The 22,666-nt window shown below is 44.6% G+C and overlaps 1 protein-coding gene across 2 annotated transcripts in view; it reads left to right on the plus strand.

The window, feature by feature from the left end:
* The window catches only part of LOC147697852 (von Willebrand factor A domain-containing protein 5A-like), a 522,842-nt gene that overhangs the window by 232,736 nt on the left and 267,440 nt on the right, over window positions 1–22,666 (plus strand). For both annotated transcript variants that reach the window (XM_086934525.1, XM_086934526.1), the window contains exons 6-7: window positions 12,054–12,168; window positions 13,011–13,180. In XM_086934525.1, coding sequence (XP_086790651.1) covers window positions 12,054–12,168; window positions 13,011–13,180 — 285 coding nt within the window. The remainder of the gene's footprint in view (window positions 1–12,053; window positions 12,169–13,010; window positions 13,181–22,666) is intronic.

Here is a 22,666-nt window from a genome sequence, read left to right on the forward strand (position 1 = left end):
CCTGTAGGACTCGGTCAAGCCGACTTCACGCTCTTACGGAGCATTCATGTCTATAATTCTTAACAGAACGTAAACTATCTATAAAGGACTTGGGAGGTGGATAACGAATACAGGTGTGTAAACTTTGGGCTCAAATGTGTACTCTCTTTACCACTGTAGTGCCAAGGGGTGAACAAAAGGCATTACCCCAAATATAGTCCAATAGCTTAGTAAGATGGATAGTTAGGGTATGGAAGTTATGGTCACTGAATGGTCCTTCATGGAAGAGCATCGGTAGAGAGTCTTCCAACTTTCCACAGGACAACAGGTGAAATGTGGCCCTGGACAAAAAAAAATGCTTCCACGACTCTCCATCGTCCTATATTCTTGTTTGGAAGCTGTAGCCATCCTCACTTTGAAACAGGGTAAACATTGGGAGCCATTAAAACCAACATACCATGGAACACCTCCATTGATTTTTTTTCTTCTTTTTTCTAGCATGGACATATAAAGGACCAGCTGGATAATAAACTGAGGCAGGTGAAGCCCAGGTTCTTAAAACCATGCATGGGACCTCTGGGCATTTAGCAGTTAATCAACAACTTGTCCCTGCCATGGCTTTCCAATTGAGGAGATATAGTTGCCATGGGCCATTTGTTTCCTTCACTTCCATGGTTCCTCTCCCATTGCACTTTGCCATTCCCACAGAAAGTGAGTGTTAGTAATCGTATCATAACCATTTATATTGGTAAACCCTGGTTTGCATCCCTCAAGTAAGAGCAAAAAGAGAATTGAGAAACTAGAAGAAGCAAGTCTCTCTTTGATAGAAATTGGGGTTCGAGGCATATGAGCTGCAGAGTTGTACACTTGGCATTCGATCGCCACCTGGTGTTGGGCTCGGATGATTGCAGGTTGTTGTCTTCTTGGAAGAAGTCTTTGTAGTCACGAGGTAGGTGACTCCTTCCTTGGACAATACTGCGCATGGGCATCGGCTCCATCCTTAGATTGTTTTTTTCCGCCACTGGGTTCGGATGAAAGTTTCTCCGCTCCAACTAGAAAAACACTGTTCAGCAACTTCGAAGCGCAAAACTTCTACAAACTACCCTCGACATCGACTATAATACTTTCAATGAAATCAGTTCCCTTCCGGTCATCGGCGCGGGCCGTTGGGCCTACCAACGCCGTGCGGCCTACACCACATGGAAAGAACTCCGTTCAAAAGATGCCCGGTATGTCGAGCAAAGTTTCCACATAGCGACCACCACGAGGTCTGCAGCCTCTGTCTATCGCCGGAACAAGACGAGTCAACCTGCACAGCATGTGCATCCTTCCGATCGAAGAAAACCATCCGGGATCGGAGAGCCCGTCGACACGAAATGAGGAGATCAGCTCCAGCACCGGAAGACATCTTCGACGAAGAGGTCCCCCTCGTTCCCGAAGAAGACTCACCTGATCTCCAGATCGTATCAGAGGCAGACGACTCAGATGACTCCATTCCATCAAGTCAGCACGTGAGTACTACTGCCCCTGCACCATATACTCTGCCCAAACTGAAGGCAAAGGTCAGCACTCCGCCCAATGGGCCCAGTCGAGACCGAATACCTGCTTCGAAAGCCCCGCTTCCCAGCCCGGCTCCGAAGAAACAAACTAAGCCTTCTAGTGCCTCAACATCGAGCAAGCCTCTCCCATCTGCACCGAAAAATAAAGACGCTTCGGCACCAAAGCCAAAAGATCCTTCGACACCGAAGCCAAAAGACCCTTCGGCACCAAAGCCAAAAGACCAGTCGGCACCGAAGCATAAAACAGTACCGGCAGCGAAACATAAAGACGTACCGGTACCGAAACCGAAAGAAGCACCGGCTCCAAAGCCGTCCACTTCTACATCTTCGACGCCGAAAAACTCGAGGCCTGATTCCGAGGTGCCCGATGCCTCGGACATGCCTACAAATCCGAAAACAACACCTTCGGCACCGAAAACTACGCCACAGGACGTTATAACACCTCCCAAGGCTAACGACACACCACAACCTCTTTTGGAACCGAAAAAATTGACGCCCAAGAAGGTTGTAGAGGAGGGAGAACTTTTTAGACCAGATCCTCGACAAAAGTAGATATACATAGACCCCAAAACAGGTCATGTAGGTGCTACACCTAACAGGAAGAGACCAGCAGATGCACCACCCATGCCTGTGGTTCCTGCCAAAAAGGACTGTGCAACATCTCCTATGCACCCTTCCTCTCCTATACTTTCCCTTCCTTCCACTCCTGTTTCTCCTCTCATATCACCTCAAATCTCTCCTGTACATTCTCCATTATCATCACATTCCCCACAGCAGAATGATGATGAATATAATTTGGGTGGAGGGGCGGACATGCAAGAACCTGATTCATACCATGTAGATGAGCATGTATGGGATTTTTCAAATCCAAAACATGTGCCTATATGGGATTTTACAAACCCACAAAATGTGCCTGACATCCCTGAACCGCAGTCATACCCATCAAAGCCTTCCCCTCCAGAAGATACCATTGGCTTTAGTTAGCTGTTAAACAGAGCTGCTGTTTACCATGGGGTCCCTATGCATTCTGACGACATAGAGGAGGATTTTCTACTAGATACCTTTGAGCAGTCTCAGCGGTCTGCTCAAATTCTTCTCATGATCAAGGGGGTCATAAAACACGCTCCAGAGGTATTTAAAGACCCTATACGCACTAGAATATTGAACCCTAGAATCGAGAAATATAGACCAGCACCCACAGATCCAATCTATATTAAAGGACATTTGCCACTAGACTCATTAGTGGTGGCCAATGCTAGGAAGAGGGCAAACTCTCAAACTTCTGGCGAAGCACCCCCACCTGACAAGGAATCAAAAGTAATTGATGTGTCAGGTAAAAGAATAGCTGCACAAGCTACAAACATTTGGCGTTTAGCAAATACACAAGCCCTCCTCTCTTGTTACGATAGGGCTCATTATGACCAATTAGAAAAACTTTTTCTGCACCTACCGGATCAGTACCAAGTGCAAGCAAATGACCCTATACAGGAAGGCAAGCTAATATCCAATGCCTCAATAAAATGTGCGCTAGATGTCGCAGACACAGCATCTAGAACTGTAAATACCAGTGTCATACTCAGGAAACATGCTTGGTTACGCATTTCGGGGTTTAAACAAAAAGTGCAAACCTCCATTTTAAATCAGCCATTTAATCAGAACCAGTTATTTGGACCAGAAGTAGACACTACACTAGAAAAAAATGAAGAAAGACACCAACACCGCAAAGTCTATGGGGGCTTTACAGTCCACACCAGCTAGAAGCTCCTTTCGTCGCTCCTTTTACAGAGGAGGCTCCAAACAAACTGGAGCAGACACCCCAACGTCTTTCAAATCCCAAACATCCTCCAACAAGGGATACTTTAGAGGAGGATACAGAGGCAATAATAACAAGGGAAGAGGTTGCGGTAACAATAACAACCGATCCTCTTCTGCCACAAAACAGTGACTTCCCTCTGCTCCCCCCACAGCATTCCACTCCTGTAGGGGGCAGATTAGCACAGTTCCTGCCTGTCTGGAACTCCATTACAACAGACAAGTGGGTAAGACAGATTATCCAACATGGCTACTGCCTAGAACTTACAGCAACCCCTCCAACCATACCTCCCAGGCAGCGTCCAATGTCTACAGACCATCTGACTCTGCTTCAACAGGAGGTTCTATCACTTCTACAAAAAGATGCTATTCAGATAGTTCCTTTAGAAGAACAAGGAACAGGGGTTTACTCACTGTATTTTCTAATTCCCAAAAAGGACGGAACACTAAGGCCAATCCTCGACCTCAGGCCCCTCAACCATTACATACAATCAGATCATTTTCATATGATCACTCTACAACAAGTGCTTCCACTGCTGCAACAAGGCGACTTCCTTACAACACTAGTTCTAAAGGACGCCTACTTCCATATCCCCATACATCCTGCCCACAGAAAGTATCTAAGGTTTGTATTGGAAGGAAAACACTATCAGTTCAAAGTCCTCCCATTCGGAGTGACAACAGCACCAAGAGTATTCACAAAGTGCCTAGCAGTGGTAGCAGCACATCTCAGAAGACAACAAATACATGTCTTCCCTTACCTGGACAACTGGCTCATAAAAGCCAAGTGATTCAATCAGTGTGTCTAACACACACCAGCCAATTCAAACACTGCACTACTTAGGATTTACAATAAACTACACCAAGTTGCACCTGGTGGAGAAGTGTGGCTCAATGGTTAGAGCGGCAGACCCTGATGCAGAGGTCTAGCCCAGGACCAGGGTTCAATTCCCCGCCTCGGCGAGTCTTGGGCTCAAAAATTCCACGGACCTGATAATTCTCGCCTCGATGCCTATTCCAATCCTGGAGTCCCACTCTGCAACTCTGGGCAATAGCTTGCCTAAACTCCACAACGGCCCCCACAACGCTAAGGATGCCTGGCCTCCACCTTGGGGGTGCCCAGAAGTGGACGCCTCACAGGGAAAGCCAGGATGGGTTCCACAGCGGTATTCGTAAAAGCGCCTTGAGACCTTTGCGGGTGAGTAGTGCGCTATACAAGTATCAATTTACAATTTACCTGCAGCCTTCGCATGTACTAGGAGCTACGATAAACACATCTACAGCCCTAGTGTATCCCAGTCCAGCCAGAATACAAAGCATTCAAGCCTTAGTTACCACTTTTCAACATCAGCAGTCTCTGCAAGCCAGGGGGTTCATGAGACTAATAGGCATGATGGCATCTTGCATCTTCATAGTACCACACACAAGATTGCAAATGCGTCCACTACAAGAGTGCCTAGCACAACAGTGGAACCAAGCTCAAAGTCCACTAACAGACCTGGTGTTGGTAGACAGCCGCACGCATCGCTCTCTGCAATGATGGAACACCAAAAACTTGACAAAGGGGCGGCCGTTCCTTGAGCCTGTTCCACAAGTAGTGCTCACAACAGACGCATCCCTCACAGGATGGGGAGCCCGTCTCTTACATCATACAACTCAGGGCCAATGGACCAGTCAACAAAAGCTGTTCCATATCAATCATCTAGAGCTGCTAGCAAAATTCTTAGCACTCAAGACTTTCCAACTTCAAGTACAAATAAAAGCTGTCTTAATCCGGACGAACAATATGACAGCTATGTACTACATACAAAAACAGGGGGGGACATACTCTCTGCAACTGTCCCAACTTGCACAGAACATTTGGAGATGGGCCATTCCTCAAAACATTTATCTGTTAGCGGAACACCTTCCAGGAGTTCACAATCAGATAGCAGATCTGTTAAGTTGGCAGTCACAACAGATTCACGAATGGGAACTACATCCACAAGTTCTTCAGCCATTCTTCCAAAGGTGGGGGCACCCACACATAGATCTGTTTGCTACACACAAAAATGCAAAATTCCCAGCCTTCGCCGCCAGGTTTCCACACCACTGTCCGAAGGCAATGCGATATGGATGAACTGGTCATGCAGATTTGCGTATGCTTTTCCGCCTCTCCCACTCATTCTATTAGTAGTGCGCAAGCTCAGACAACAGTCTCTCACACTGATCCTAGTAGCTCCCACATGGGCACGCCAACCGTGGTTCACCACACTACTAGATCTCTCTCTGGTTCCACATCAAAAGCTACCGCTCACACCCTCCCTGTTAACACAGAACCATGGAGAAATCAGACACCCAGACCCAAGCCAACTGAATTTGGCGATCTGGCTCCTGAAGTCTTAGAGTTTGGTTATCTAAACCTACCACCAGACTGTATGAACATCATTAAAGAAGCTAGGAGACCTACTACTAGAGCGTGCTATGCTGCTAAATGGAAAAGATTTGCCATTTATTGCAACAATAACGAAATTGATCCCCTGGATGCTTCCATCCAGAATATCATTTGCTACCTTTTACATTTACAAATGTCTAATTTGGCATATTCTTCCATACACCTGCACCTTGCAGCAATTGCAGCCTATTTACAAAACAGGCAACATCTGTCTCTCTTCAGTGTACCTGCAATCAAAGCATTCATGGAAGAAATAAAAAGAATAATCCCACCCAGGTTGCCATCTTCTCCTGTGTGGAACCTGAACATTGTCCTTACAAGACTCATGGGACCCCCTTTCGAACCGCTACATAAATGTGAACTGCAATTCCTAACATGTAAAACGGCTTTCCTTGTTGCCATTACTTCTCTCAGAAGAGTAAGTTAGATACAAGCTTTCACTATACAAGAACCATTTTTTCAAATACTACCTAACAAAGTGGTTCTTAGATCTAATCCAAAATTTCTTCCAAAGGTCATCACTCCTTTTCACCTAAATCAATCCGTTGAGTTACCTGTGTTTTTCCAAAACCCAGACTCTGTAGCGGAAAGGGCTTTACACACATTAGATGTTAAGAGGGCTCTCTTATACTATATAGATAGAACTAAATATTTTCGAAAGACAAAACAACCGTTTGTATCTTTCTCTCCTCCACACAAAGGCAACCCCATCTCAAAAGGTGGAATTGCAAGGTGGATTGTAAAGTGTATATAAATATGCTATATTAAAGCTAAACATACATTATCTGTTCCTCCTAGAGCGCACTCTACTCGCAAACTAGGAGCCTCTATGGCTTTCTTAGGAAACATACCCCTAGAGGACATATGCAAGGCAGCAACATGGTCTACACCACACACATTCACGAAACACTATTGTATTGATGTGCAAGCCAAGCAGCAAGCTGCAGTAGGCCAGGCTGTCCTTAGCACTCTCTTTCAAACTACTGCAACGGATACAAGTGACCACCGCTAAGGGAGACACTGCTGCACAATCAATGCTAAGTGTACAATCTGCAGCTCATATGCCTTGAACGGAAAATGCTACTTACCAGTATGCATCTGTTCTTGGCATGTAGAGCTGCAGAGTTGTACACGCCCTCCCGCCTCCCCGGGATTTGTATCCGCTCCAGTTTTTCATCTTACTTAGATGCACACGCATGGACATCCTTCTTTCTTTACTTCTACTAACTCCATCATTTCCCATCATGGCGAAAAACAATCTAAATGATGGAGCTGATGCCCATGCGCAGTATTGTCCAAGGGAGGAGTCACCTATCTCGTGACTACAAAGACTTCTTCCAAGAAGACAACAACCTGCAATCATCCGAGCCCAACACCAGGTGGCGATCAAATGCTAAGTGTACAACTCTGCAGCTCTACATGACAAGAACAGATGCATACTGGGAAGTAGCATTTTCCTTACTAGTTGACTGGGAAGTGAGCCCTGGTCAAGCAGCAACCACATTCCTAGTAAGGCAGAAGCAAACCCCAAATGAATCTGTGCTCAATGCTCTGGTACCTTGGCACGGAGCAGTCAGGCAATTTTTTAAGTATTTGTGCAACACTTCAAAAAGTAAAACAGTGCAAACACCACACCAGGTTAGAAAAATAGAGCAGAATCTGACAAACAAAACAAGACCAAACCAACAAAAGTCCAATCAGTAGAACTGGAGTTATGAATTTTTAAAGAATAAACTGCAATATAGCGCCTTAAAGCCATAAAGCGCCAATCTGGTTAAGCTGGACCGGGTCCAAGTCAAAAGTTCAAGCCGACCGCGATCGAGCGTAGGTCGGATACAGTTCGAGATTAGTCCGGCTATCGTTTTACCCTCAAGTTTTGTGCCAAGAGTCCCTTTGGTGTTGGAGGGGTTCGCAAGGAGATTGTTGCGGGAGGCGATTGTTTTGGCAGGTGTCATGGATGGGCGGGTGATGCTTCATGCTGATGTTCTACCGCACAGGGTTGATGCTGCTGTGTAAAGAGACGTGCTGGCGGCAGCTTGCGCTGATATTTAGTGTGAGTAGTGCGGTTTCCAATGTGAACGGGCTTGTTTGTAGTTGCGAAGAGCCCACAAGTTTACATTTAAGAGCTCGAGAGCCACACCAAGTGTCCAGAATCTGAGAGACACCTCTTGGGTTCAGGACTTCACTGAAGACGAGCCCAAGAGCCTGTGTGTAGCCTGTTATGTCCCTGAGGCACAGATCAGGAGGCAAGTAGACCAACCCTTTGAGTCACTCAGGGTTCAAGATGGATTGCAGGTCCAGTTCTTCTTTCCCAGGCAAGAGGGCAGCAGGTCAGCACAGTTAGGCAGCAGCTCTTTCAGAGTAATGTCCAGCAGAGTGACAGTCCATTCAACAGCACAGCAGTTCTTCTTCCTGGCAGAGTATCCACAGGTCCGGAAGTCTACTGAAGTGGCCCTGATTCTGAAACATGGTAGAAGCTTCTAGACACTGTCTTTGAAGTGGATGGAATTCCCTACCGCCAAGCTGGCTCACGTGACGATACAGGGTTAAGCCCTTTGTGTGGATACAGCACATTGCCTGTTCATGTGTAAATGAGGTTGGCCCCGGCTCCTACCTACCATCCAGCCAGTGATGGCCCATCCATTCACACCTAAGCTCCCATTGTTTGGGGCTGTCTAGGGGAATACACAAAGCCCTAGTGTCAACTACACCCAGTCATGTGACCAGAGACAGGCTGCTGGCATGAAACTCTCTAAAAGAGGTATTTTTAGAATTATAATTAAAATCAGACTTCCCCATAAATTAGGATTTTAGAGACACCAAACTTGAAGCCGTGATCTCTTCCTATTTGAGAAGTACACTTATAAAATTGACTAAGGCAACCCCAATGTTATTCTATGGGAGAGATAGGCCTTGCAGTAGTGAAAAATGAATGTGCGAGTGTTTCACTATCAGTGCATATAAAATGTAAAAGTATATGTCCTACCTTTTATGTTTACATTTGTTTTTATTGTTGGAATAAGAAGTATGTACAATATGTACGTCATGCCATATCAATACTGGAATACATCTACGTCGAGCCTCATTGGCAACTTTTTCATTTAACTACTCCACATCTTCCAAAACCCTCCCCCCACCCCAGGTGCTCATACAGACTCTTTATTTCTAACAAAAGTAGATCATTGTCGCCGATCCCCCTTCTCTTTGATTAGCAAATGCTGGCTTCATTTCCTCTTCATATATTGAACCCTACCCAGGAGCATGGCCCAAGTTCTGCCCATGCTCGGTGGCTTTCCACTGCTCGCAGGTTTTTTTCTCCTTTTACTGGCTCCACTACCTTCCTCCACCCACCCGCATTGTTGCTTGCCCTGCCCCCACCCTCCTCCTACGTCGTCCGATTTGACCTTCCCCTGTTGTTGCTTGCCCCATCTTCCCATCCTCTACACCTTCCCTCTTAGTTGCTTGATATTCTCTCTTTGTTGCTTGCCCCCTTTTGTCCTGCCAGAAAAAAGCAACCAAAAGTCGCACTAACCAGTGTCCCAATTCTACAAAGATGCAAACTGCACTACACTTCCTGCTCTAATATGGCCTTTTTGGCAGTGTCTTCATGCGTGGCCAAAATTGTGAGCTCCAGCTCGGCCGTAAGATACTTAAACTATTTTTTGTGAAGGCAGAGAATATTACCTTACCAAGAAAACAGAACAGGGCCCCTTGTGGTCAGCGTTGGGGCATCATAGCGCTTTGTTTGTAACTTTCAACCATGTGCTACTGTGCCACATAGCTAAAATAAAGTGACAAAGCCAAAAGCTCTCCCATAGACCTGATCTATTGGTTTTGCCATTGCTTGTTCCTATTGTCTGTTCACAATTCTTTGGGAATTGTAAGTAGCTATTCTTACACTGGTCTCCCTTTTTAGGTCAAGCCTGGGCAGCGCATGCGCTGCCACAAGGCATCCAGTAGTGGAGTATGGCTTTCAAGCCCCGTCCACTTTCCGCCCCTATTTTTAATCGGCTTGTGTCATTGTCCTTCTAAATGCTGGCTTCCCAGTCATTATTAGTCTTGTTAGTTTCTCCTTGGTACCGCCTTGTCTGTTTTTGTTACCTCCCATTACGACTGGACCTTTTACTGGTTTTGTTGCATGGTCTGCTTTATAAGTTGGCGAGCACTATTTTATTTAATGCTCTTCCCCTATTCCACCTTCTACCTCGGAGTATGCAGCCCGCTTTTATTTTAATTTGTACTAATGGCGGTACACCTTAACAATAGCAGCCATGTTTTTTTATTTATTTTTCCACTGTGGTCCGCATTTAGCGTTCGCGCTTATTTATTTATTTTGATTACTAGCGTCCATGCGACGCTTTCACATTCATAGAGGCCGCGCCCCTTTCTTTTCACAAATCTCGTCTAAAGAAAGGTAATTATAGTGAAAGCACGGCATGGGTGCTTTTACCCAAAAAAACCCCATCTTTTTGTCAAAAAAACACATCTATTTGTCAAGATGACAAAGAACTCCATGCCGCGGTTTCACTTTAATGTCGAACACAACCCTCTCTTTAGACTTACCTTGTCAAAAGAAAGGGCAAAGCCTTCTTGAATGTGAAAGCGCTGCATGGGTGCTAGTAAACAAACAAATGTTTGCAATGCAATACGCCTCACATTTGCGAGAGTTTAAGCTATTACATTTCCAATAGCTACAAACTCTCGTTAATGGAAGACCTACTGCATTTCAATTGCAGATGATTGTTAATATTCCCTTTGTCTTCAGCAGTTAATGCCAAGATATCAAGCTTGGTCTTTTCTTCAAATTTCGGGCCTTATTCCGATCTTGGTGGATGGGATACTCAGTCAAAAACATGATGTATATTCCTTTCTTCGTATTCCAAGTTCCATAGGCTATAATAGAACTTGTAATACTGCGGACGTCACTTTTGTGATGGAGTATCCCATCAGCCAAGATGTTTAATCAGACCCTTCCTTTGTTTGGGAACCATGCTCTTGAGCAAGTTGCCCAAAATGGTCAAATTCTTAAAGCGACGGGTGTGGTGTAGAACTCGTAATTGCTCTTGACCTGAAAACATTCTCTGGGGGCACGCCAACATACCCAAGATTGCATGAGTGGCATTTTTAAGGAAGGGCTACCTGTACCATCCTAGATGCATTCTACAGTTACTATGCTCTAGAAACTGTTTTCTTCACCAACATATTGAGGCATTATATATCAATGTTTTACATTTTTAATATGGAATCATCCAGATCTATCACTGAGTGTGGGTATTTTAGTGTTCTCCACCATAGGATAAGTATCAGGATCAGGGCTGCCTACCATTATTCCTTCGTGACTGCTCCATGCCATATTTCTAGGATATGCACTGAATGCATGCATTACTGGCATTCAGTTAATTATATGTCCATGTTCTGATGTGAATATCCTGAAAGTTGGGGATGGACCAATCACCCCAAGGACCTGCACTTGAGAAGCCTATCTAAGGTCCTCCTGCGCTATTTCATATGGTTTAGCTCTCACATCCATCTGCCCTAGAGACTCTTCATTAGCACCGTCTAAAAGCCCGTGCTATTTTGCGGGAAGCATTGATAACTCATCTGCAATGTGGTGTTGCCACATGCATTTTATGTTGATTTTCATAGTATGATCAGTGAGTTAAAGATAAAATCTCAAGCCCTAAAACATAATAGGGGAGTGGCTGTCCTTACACTGTTACACAGTATATTCACTTAAAGTGTTCCATCAGCGCTGTGAACATTTTTGAATTGGATTAGTTTAATTTCTGTGGAGGCTTAATTTATTCTGTTTTGCCCGCACTTTCTTGCAGCTCACTCCATGTTTGAGATCACTTTACTTTTCTCTGCGTTCTTTTCTTGTTGTTGTGGGGTTCTTCTATGTGATGCTTCTCTTTCTGCACCCTAGTTTATAATGTTCTGTACCCCTTTAATATTTAATATGCCTGTTTTACGTTCCACTTTGAGTTAAGTTTAACTTTGTATCAGCCCCTACTTAAAGGCTATCTCTCCTTTCTATTTTTGTCTTCCTCCCATATTTGTCTGTCTCTCCTCCATCTCGGTTTCACATGCCGTTTCCCTCATGTTGTTCTTCTCACCCATATTTTTCCAGAACACCTTTGTCTGCGAGTCCTATTCAAAGTCTGGTCAGACTGTTTCTATACTTAGTTAGTTCCTCCCACACTTCATCCTTCTCTTCCCTCATTGAGCATCTCACTTTCTGTGTCACATGCTTTTTTTCCCCTCTCCAGGTATCTTTAACTGAAGGGCACCAGTTTGATCGAGATGTGGAGCTCCTGATTTATTATAATGAGGTGAACAAGCCCAGTGTCACTGTGGAGGCGGGCCTACCAAACGCCCCACCAGGTTAGCATATTAAACACCATTCTGTGTTACTCATTGTTTTATCGTTTTGGGACTCGACCTCTTCTTCTGTTTTGCCTTTCATTTCCACAGCCCCTTTTATTCATCTGCAGAATTCGGGAGGCGTGAACAAAGACATTGGCTTAAAAGAATGTCAAAGCTAGCACTAATTGTTGTTTTTTGTGGGTTTATGGATATGTGACAATTAGATTACTTTAAAATGGTGTCCTTTTCCCTAATGTGTTTATCAAGCCTTGTACTTTCACCAACTACTTTATCCCCCATTTTCGAAGTGCATATCTGTGCGCTCATTCTCTCCTCCTGTCTAACCTACTGGTAAGAGAGAATGCTGTATTTTTTTGTTTTAAAATCTGTCCTTTGCTCTTTATTTACACTTCAATTTATGTAAGTTAAAATACTTAATACACTTTTATCTCCATCATATCCCCACCCAGTTTTCTTTAAATATTAGCACAGAATAGTTTTAATCCCTCCAGACTGGCATTTCTTTTTTTCAGTTTCGGTAAGGTTGTATTTTTGGGCGGAGCATTTGATTTATTTGTCACTTATAATTCCTCTCACTCCCTCAGCTTTATTTTTGTTCGCGACTCATTCCTCTCTCCATTGTCATAGCATATAACTAGCCACTCCTTGTGCCCAGTATTCCTTACCAAAACAAAGAGAGTTAAGTCTCATCACCCCACCTCAGTTGCTGATTGCACTGTGAGTTTTCTGTCTAGGGAACGTTGACTAAAGATGGAGGTAGCCAACATCTCCTCCATTCTGCGTGTAAGCTTTAGGCATTATTTTTTATTCGACTCAGTCTTTTTTTCTGTTTCTTAAAGGTTCCTTGATGGCAGAAGTTGCTGTGATGCTGAATTTTTACCCCAATATCCCAGATAGTGGGGAACAGTCGAGTTGTGGTGAATTCATTTTCATCGTCGATCGTTCTGGAAGCATGGACTGTGGTATGAGCAATGAAATGAACTCTCCTCAACGTATTGACAGTGCAAAGGTGAGATCCTTGATGACCTGCTCTTCAAATGAGTCTCACAGCCTAAATGAAGTACTGTGCTTTTCTCGAGGCAAACTTGATGTAATTTTTGCGGTGGGGGGGCGTATTATGTTTTTGCTCCCTCATTATTTTACCACTGCAAGCATCCACCCCATGTGTCAAAAGAGGGTCAGATGTACAGAATTGTGAAGGAGTTTTGCTGGTCGTTTTTGCTCTGTGTCCCCGCCACTGATCTGTGAGGAACCTGGTAGAGATGCTTGCCTGTTTTAATTAGTTTCACTGTAATGCGTCCATTACTTAAGGATAATGGCATTACTCCTAGACCTACTCCCTCGCCTTCCTTCTTAACAAGTGAGGCTCTCCCCCTCCCCTCAGACCCACCCCCAGCCTATAAAAACACAGCCCGCCCCCACCACCTCCTGTACGTAAACAAACAGAGCCTAGAACTCAGTTGGACCGTACTGGGAAGGCGGGAGGGTCCTAGAAGGAAGGCGAGGGAGTAGAACTAGGAGTAATGCCATTATCCTTAAGTAATGGTTGCATTACCTCCTGTCCCTCTCTCACCTTCCTTCTTAACAAGTGAGGACATAGCAAGCAAAAACAGAGACTGACAACTGAGTGAAAAAGAGCACAAATTTAATAACGTGCCCAAATCGCAGCACAAATATCCCATCCATCTTCAAAGAGGACAAGATGTAGATATATTTGCAAGAGATCAGGGTCAGAGCTTGAAACTAAGCAATTGTGTGATGATTTTAAAAGGAGGACAAGTGATTTACAATAAAGGATTTACTGTAACTGCAATCAAGAAATACGACTGTTAGATATTTTCGTCTGGGAAGTCATTTTGTTTGCGATATATTTCTTTATTCATCTAAATAAGCTGTACTATGGTAGCTACATAAATAGAATATACGTTCCTTGGGCGGAGGGTCATTTTGTAGTTTCAAAGAGGACAAGACCCTGTGGCCCAGGACATTATCCAAACGTTAAAGACCAGCAATCCGATAGTGGTGGACAAAAGTGGAAGGGGAAGACCAGGTCGCAGACCTACAGATCTACACCACTGAAGTACCCCGCAATTCAGCCACCGTAGCCGCCATACTGCGTGTAGAACACCCCTGCATCCTCACAGGAGGATCCACACCTTAAACCCTGAAGCCAAAAGGACCATGGACCGAATCCAGCGACTCAAAGTAGCCGTGGACGGCTTCTCACCCGTCTTAGCTGGACCAAAGTCCACCAACAAAGCTTCCCCCTTCTGGAAGGACTCCATCTCACTCAAATACACAACAAAGTCTGCCACACATCCAAACAGTGCAAACGACAGTCCTCAGCTGAGGAAGGATCAGGACAAAACTAAGGCAAAATCACCTCCTGACTGAGATGAAAAGCCGAATTAACCTTAGGGACAAAAGACGGCACCAGCGCCACCTGGTCCGAAAACACCTTGCAGAAGGGATACTTACAGGACAAAGCCCCAACTCACCTAACCGTCTAGGCGAAGTGATGGCAACCAGAAAACAAGCATTAAAAGTCAAGATTTCCAACTCGAGCGAGGGGCTTAAAAGGAGGGCCCAAAAGGACATCCAAGACAAGCTGTAAATTCCAACATGGAAGGGAACAAACAGGCCGAGGAAAAAGGTTCAAAAGACCCTGAAAAAACCGAAGCATTGTCGTAAATATTTGATTTACCGTCTTAATTTCTATGCAGGTAAGTACTTAATCAATAATAACTCAATCGGAAAGAAAGAAACAGAGTCCGTGGTGTTAGAGTTCTTAGGGGTTTTATTCCTTAAAAAGGAATCGTTCTAGAACTGGATATCATGTTCCTGCAACCACGAGGGTTCAGGAAGGGATAGAGCAATATTTTATTGACAATACATAGCTTATATACTTAAATCACATCATAGAAGCCAATATAGTAGGCGTAACAGCTGAGAGAAGACAAGATAACAGCATTCACGTGGTAGTGATACGTAATCAGAAGGCGTGAACTAGAGGTGTGGGCTAGAAACGTCACATGTAAGTGTCACGAGTGGGTGGCACAAAGCAGAAATGTTGCAATGTCAGCAGAAATCTGAGGCTTGGATGCGCGCGCAGCTGCATGACGTGTGATTGACGTGGAAACTGGAGGGTGCAGGGGACTTGACATTTACACTGGCGGAAAGAGACAGAAGTCTGGCATGTCAGATCAACTCGTACTTCTATCATATCTGATATCTGATGTTTGGGAACCATATTATCTAAACGGAAAAGGTCTCTGGGGCAGAAGCTATTCTATACTGACTGTGAGTGCGTGTATAAGCGCCTGAGTGTCTACATGAGAATGCGAGGGGCATGGGCCTTCCATGGTAACAGGGGCTATGAATTACTTGCAAGGAGACAGTGAGGCCGGGCCCTTCGCCCTGCAGCTGGAAGGATGTTTACTTAAACTAGTAGGCAGGAATGTATTTTCGAGGAGCGGAACAGATAATTCGAAGGTTGAAGTCAGTCTTGGCAGGCAGCAGGCTGAGCTGAGCGCGGTGGGCCGCGCTGGAAGTAAGTCAGAGGTCACGGTTACAGAGACAGCCTGGGCTGAGGCTTTCAGAGTCAGAAGGCAGAAGGAAAAGGCTCGATGGCAGAATTCAGGGCCTACTTTGCCAGAGCTGAAAAACGTGTAAAGTACACTACAGAAAGACATTGGCATAGCATACTTAGGAACGGACTATTCAACCCATTCAGGGTGGGTCTGAAAGAGGACATGTTAACGTTGGACGCAAATGTATTTGCGTCTTCATAGCTGGCTCAGGAGGGAAGTTACATGCACTTTAAGCTGGTACATGGAGACGGTGGGGTACACGCTAGGGAACACAACTTGACCATAAAATTTATATTTCCTCATTCCCTCCTTGTTCCCTACGGACCCTTCATGATATATCGATCCTCATAAATCGATCAGTCTGTTCTTGTAACATCATTTGTTCTTCTTTCTTTCTTTCACGTTTTAAGAGGAAACTGGAATGTTCAATGCATGATGTGGCACACAGTCCACAAATCGCTGGCCCACACTGTAGGCACAGGCAGCAACTGAATACTAGGACTAGGCCAATGCCTAGGAAGGATAGGATCTTCCATCCCCAAGCAGTTAACGTTGTCCAGAACCAACCGGACCAAGTCCAGGTGCCTGGATTCTGATGTATCAGATTTGCAATTTTATGAAGACGTGTAATAGCTTTGTATACAGATGGCGCGTTTTCTGGAATGAAAACACAGCAACTTGACCCGATGACCTTATAAGCTCCGCCTCTATCCGCCAAGATGACGTCAATAACAAGACGATTCTGAAGAACAACAACCCGCATGGCGGACTGCTCTTCTGTTAAATTACCTAGGGCGGAGGCAGTTTCATTTACTACTGCTTCAAGTGTTCTAGTTAATCTGCGTATTAGTTTACTATTCTGGACGGGGCCTAAGAAGAAAAAGAATCCTTTATTAAAATCTGTATATTGTTCCCATGCCGTTTCTGTGTAGTCGATAATCGGGAGATCTCTTCGGAGTCTATTCTTTACTAGATTTGTATTTCTGTGATAATCAGGAGGGGCTAGAAAGACAGGTGGCAGAAGGAATGCGATGTAACAGGTACCATCCCAATCTGGAGGTAAGCGTATGTATGCGGTATGACCACAAACGAAGTAGGAATGACGGGTAGCTCTAAAGGACGATTTACCTTGATCACTGAATTCGACCACAGTAGTACATTTACTATGACCTAAGTGTACTGAACCTTTCTTACTGACACATAATTCACCAGTGACTGGTAATACTGACATAGCAGGGAGAACTGGTGCAGCTTCAGATTCAACAGTAAGAATCATAAGGTTAATTGTGTAATTACCTAATCCATATACTTCATTTTCTAGATCAGTTCCTATTCTAGTGGGGAGTCCCTTCTTATCAGGGTAACAGACATTAAGCAGAACTAAGTTCAAGTTTCCCCAAACCCAGCTCCCTTTGAAAACAGCAATTTCAGGATCTAAGGAATTAATTATTCTAAACCATGCACCACAGGAGCCATTATGAGTGAACGGGTACGGAAAGAGGGGCAGAGCTCCCTTGTATTTCTGGTAAGGAGGGAGTCGGCCACATATCCAGCAGTTTGTAGCATTGTTAGTCTGATGGGAGTGATGTAACATACTAATGAATGTGTTGTTGCGCAGCGCAAGTCTGTAAGAAAGTTCGTGTGGAGGTAATTCACTAAAAGAATGCTCAGCAGTGACATTGTAAGCAGATTGTTCACGCTTGAAAATAGGGTAGTAGATAGGAAGCAGTATACTGGCAACAATAATCAGAAGACTTAGGAAAAACATAATCAATAATGTCACTATACAGTGACTGCGGAGTGATTTGCAATATGTACGTTTCTTGAGTTGTCTCTCTCTCTCTCTATCTCGATCTAGGGGATACATGTCAGAAACTATTTAACCGATTCACCTAGGGGAGGACTTAAACAATTAAACTGTCTGACTTGCTAGATCGAAGTTTCAGTTTATACTCCTCTTGGGGAGTTTTCTCTCGTTCGGGAACTTTAAAGTCACTTGGCTCAATACAGTCTTTGGAGGGGGTGGAAGAGTCTGGGTCTGGTTTCAGTTCATTGCATTGTTTAATATGACTCGTATGTATCCACCGCTTTCTGCCTTCCACCTTTACTGCTGTCCTCGTAGTAAGAAGGACGGTCTTCGGCTCTTTCCAGCGGGGCTCCAGCGGACTTTTCCTGTCGAAGTTCCTAATCAAGACCAGATCTCCTGGACGGACATCGTGCGGCTTTACATCAGTGTTGTCAGGGAAGGCTGCGGCAACCTGTGAACGACATGATTGGAGTGCAGACATCAAGGAGGCAAGGTAATCTGTCAGCATATTACAATCGACATCGGTAATTTTCTTAGGAATGGGCGTCCCCCACATATTCGGTGGTCTGCCAAAGACCACTTCATACGGGGATAGTCCTGATCTCGAATGGGCAACCATTCTCATGTAGAACAGTGCAACTGGCAGGGCGACTATCCAGTCGACCCCTTTCTCTTTACAAACTTTAGCAAGGCGTGTCTTTAGTGTCTGGTTATGCCTCTCTACAAGGCCTGCGGCTTCGGGATGTCGGACACAATGGAATTTCCACTGATATCCTAGCAGCAAGGAAACTTGTTTTATTAATTCGGATGAGAATGGCTGTCCGTTATCTGAATACACGACACGAGGCAAGCCGTACCGTGGGAAAAATTCTCGAACCAGCTGCCTGGCAGTGGTCGGAGCAGTGTAATCTGGGACTGGATATGCTTCGGTCCAACGGGAAAGTGCGCAAACAATTACGAGGACATATTTGAATCCTCGACAACGGTCCATCTGGATATAATCCATCTGGAGGACTTCAAAAGGGTGGTCGGGAGGATGAAATCCACCTTGCTCTACAGGGACGCTTTTACCTGGATTGAACTGACAACAGATCATGCAAGTACGCACTTTCTGTTTTGCTGCTGCTCGTAAGTGTTTGTTATACCAGAGATTCTGTAAACTGTCTAACATCGCTTTCTCTCCTAGATGTGCAGGACTATGTGCTGTATTAATTATGACTTGAACCATAGAGTCGGGGAGAAACCATGTAGATTTTCCCTTCGTCATCCAACCTTGATCTGTCTGGATCCCTCCTAGTTCAGTCCATTTCTTTATTTCATCTGCAGTAGCATGTGTCTGAATATCGATTACATCTAGGGCGGGATCCCTGACTGTCATACAATGTGTCGGTACTATTGTCTTTGTCACGTCAGTTGTCTGAGTGTGAGTCAGTGCTGTATGTTTTGCTGTCTGGTCTGCCAGGTCGTTACCCTGGGAAACAGAATCTGTAACTTTAGTATGTGCTTTGCACTTCATGACGGGTATGCCTGAAGGCAGATGTATTGCTTCTAACAGTGCTTGAATGAGGGGACCGTGTTGAATCTTGGCACCATGAGACGTCAAAAAACCTCGTTCTTGCCACAACATTCCGAAGTCGTGTACAACTCCGAACGCATAACGAGAATCAGTGTATATGTTAACATTTCTGTTCTTGGCTAGTATACATGCTCGGGTCAGAGCGATGAGCTCTGCCGCTTGAGCGGACAATGTGTCAATACGATGTGTTTCTTTAACTTCAGTTTCAGTGGTCACTGCATACGCGGCCACTAATTCTCCTGTACTTGTTCTCATACATGAACCATCCACGTAAAGTGTCAGGTCTGGGTTTGTTAATGGAACATCGGTTAAGTCTCGTCGAGGCTTTGTTACTGTATTAATGATTTCTAGACAATCATGCGGGGCTGGATCTGTCATAATGGAAGGTAACAATGTTGCGGGGTTCAGAATACTGCAACGTCTGATTTCTATGTGTGGCTGGAATAGTGTTAATTCATAACCTGTCAGTCGTGCTATGGTCAAGTGTTGAGTCTGGGTTCTGTTTAAAAGAACCTCTACAGAATGTGGAACTTGTACTGTTAATTGATGTCCTAAAACAATTGAATCGCTCTGTCTGATTGCTAGTGCTGTTGCTGCTACTGACTTCAAGCACGCAGGGAGTGCGTGGGCTACTGAATCCAATGTACTTGAAAAATAAGCGCAAGGCTTATGTGAACCTGCTTGGTCTTGGGTGAGGACAGACAACGCTGTACCATCACGTTCTGTAACAAAAAGTGTAAAAGGTTTGCTGTAACATGGTGTCGCTAAAACTGGTGCTTGGCATAAAGCTTTCTTTAATTCTTCAAAGGCTTGTGTGTGTTCTTGAGTCCAAGGGAGGGCAGTCGAAGTCGCTGCCTCCTGTGTTGTTAACTGAATGAGTGGTTTGGCTAGAAATGCATACTGAGGGATCCATTGTCTACAGTACGAGGTGAGGCCTATAAAGGCCCGCACTTCCTTTTGTGTCTGGGGTTGCGGCATATTTACAATTAACTGGATGCGATCAGGAGTGAGCTGTCTCCCCACTTTGGACAGCAAGTGACCCAAGTACACAACTTGCTGAACACAGAATTGTAGCTTCGAAGGAGACACCTTGTGTCCCTTGTCGGCCAGAAAATGTAAAACTGTCAGTGATGCTTGTTCACATTCGGGCTCACTTCGTGCGGTGATCAGCAGATCATCGACGTATTGCAGTAAGGCGGTGTTAACTGGCATTTGAATACAGTCTAGTTGTCTTTTCAGTGCTTGACTATAGATGCTGGGGCTTTCTGTGAATCCTTGAGGTGCGCGTGAAAATTTGAAACTTCGTCCATTTAAACTGAATCCGAAGAGATATTGGCTCTCTGGATCAATAGGTACACTGAAGAAGGCGTTCTTGAGGTCAATTACAGTAAAGAACGTTGCTTCAGAATCAATAGCAGTCAATAGGGAAGAGATGTCGGGAACCACAGGGTACTGTGGAACAATGCATTTATTCAGTTCTCTTAAATCAATCACCAGCCGATATACTGGCGGTGCATTGAGATCAGTACGTTTAAGAATCGGAATGATGGGTGAATTACAGATATTGGAGTCGGTCTCTACGACCACTCCTTGGGCAATGAGCTCTTCAACGATTTCCAGTAAAGCCACTACAGCATCCGGTGGTAACTTGTATTGTCTGATTCGGGGTAAAACAACTCCTGGCTTGAGTGTAACACGGTATGGCGTGATATGCATACAACCTACATCAGTTGGGCCTTGTGCCCACAAGTGATCTGGTACATTTTTCAATCTGACATCAAACTCTCGTAATACATAATGACCTTTGAAATCTCGCAGAAAGAGTCTAACTCCCTCCGGGGAACAACATATCACTGCTCCTAGAGCCTTCAATGTTTTGATACCTAACAGATTTTCTGGACATGATTTCGTAAGTAACAGGTCTGTAACACGTGATAACGGACCCACAGCCAGGGGAACGGGTTCTGATACCTCGTTTACAATAGGCTGTCCTGAAAAACCAAGGGAAACATTCTGTGAGCCTGAGAGGGGTGCCCCTGGGACTTCATTATGGCTGATTGTTGTGCGGCTTGCCCCTGTGTCAATTAAAAACTTTCTGTCTTTTCCCAATACTTGACTGTGTACGTAAGGACCCTCTTGATCTACAGGAATTTCAATAAGAGGCAAGCCAAATTCCCTCTCTAGGCTGTTTCATGTGTATCGTGGATAATCGGGGTAAGCAGATTGGGCATACTGGTACATCTGTTGTGAAACTTGCTGAGTCGCGGCAATGGGCTGTGGCTGTGGTACCGCTACCGTCTGTGCTGTATGAGATGAAGCATGCATAGGCTGCGTATTCTGCATGGGCTGTACGTTCTGTGAAGTCTGTTGCTGGGCCTGGTCTTGTCTCGGTGGATGCGGTCTCTCTTTAGTTTTACCTGTTGCTATGTTATGTTTCAAAACTGGACATTCATGTACGTAGTGACCTGGCTGCTTGCAATAGTTGCATGTCCCTTTAACGGGAGCTGTGGCGTGACTTGTCTGGGTCGTACCCTTTCTTTGGCCGTCGGCTGGAACCGATTGGGCCACTAACATTTTCATTTTCGTGTCTTTCATGCGTTTCTGTTCATGATCCTGTTCTTCTCTAATTCTGTTCTGATGGTATTGTAACATCTGCAACATCTGTGATGGCGTGTTTGCTTGCCATGTACTCTCGACCTTGTATACACGGTTTTTAACTGCTAACAGGGAATTTTCCACTAATTTTGATACAAAAAGATGCGGGTACGACTCGCTACTTGGTTTAAGACCACTATTAATAATAAAACATTTCTCGAATCTTGAATAGAAGTCACTAGTATCTTCATCTGGTTTCTGTTTACAGGCCGAAATTGCATCCCAATCTTCCTTTCTAGTTGTCAGTAATCTTGGCAGAACCTGTACGATCAAACCTGGTAATGTTTTAGTTTTCTCCCCAAGGCCTACCCCTGGGGTACGTTTGTTCTCCTCGTCTTCTATTTCTGCCCATACAATCTTTTTGTCTCCCACCTCCCATTCTTTTTCCTTGAGTTTCTCGTAGATGCCGGTAGGCAACAATACCTTTAACATTTTCATGATATCTTCATACGTGTAATCCCCCATCAGTAACATGTCTTTAAGTTCTCTGTGAAAACCTGCAGGGTCTTTGTCATGACACAGTACTAATTTCTTCATTTCTAACAGTTCTAACTTGGTCAGAGGCGTGTGTACATACACACGTTTTAAGTTGTGATCGGCACCCATAACTGGATGCACTTCTCGTAAGGGGTTCTGACTTTCAATGCCATGCAGACGCTCCATATGATACATTCTTCTTTCTGGGGGCGGAGCGGGAACATATTCGGAACTTACGAAAGTATTATATCTATGTCGTTGTTCTAGAATTATTTGTATTAACTTGGTACTTAGACCTCTCCATCTATCCATGAGTAGTGCTTCTAACGTATCGTGTAAGGGACCTGGATCAGAATGTTGGTTTCTGTATAACGTGAGAAGGTGAATCAT

The sequence above is a fragment of the Lissotriton vulgaris genome, chromosome 8, assembly GCF_964263255.1.
Source record: "Lissotriton vulgaris chromosome 8, aLisVul1.2, whole genome shotgun sequence".
NCBI classification, from domain to species: Eukaryota; Metazoa; Chordata; class Amphibia; order Caudata; family Salamandridae; genus Lissotriton; species Lissotriton vulgaris.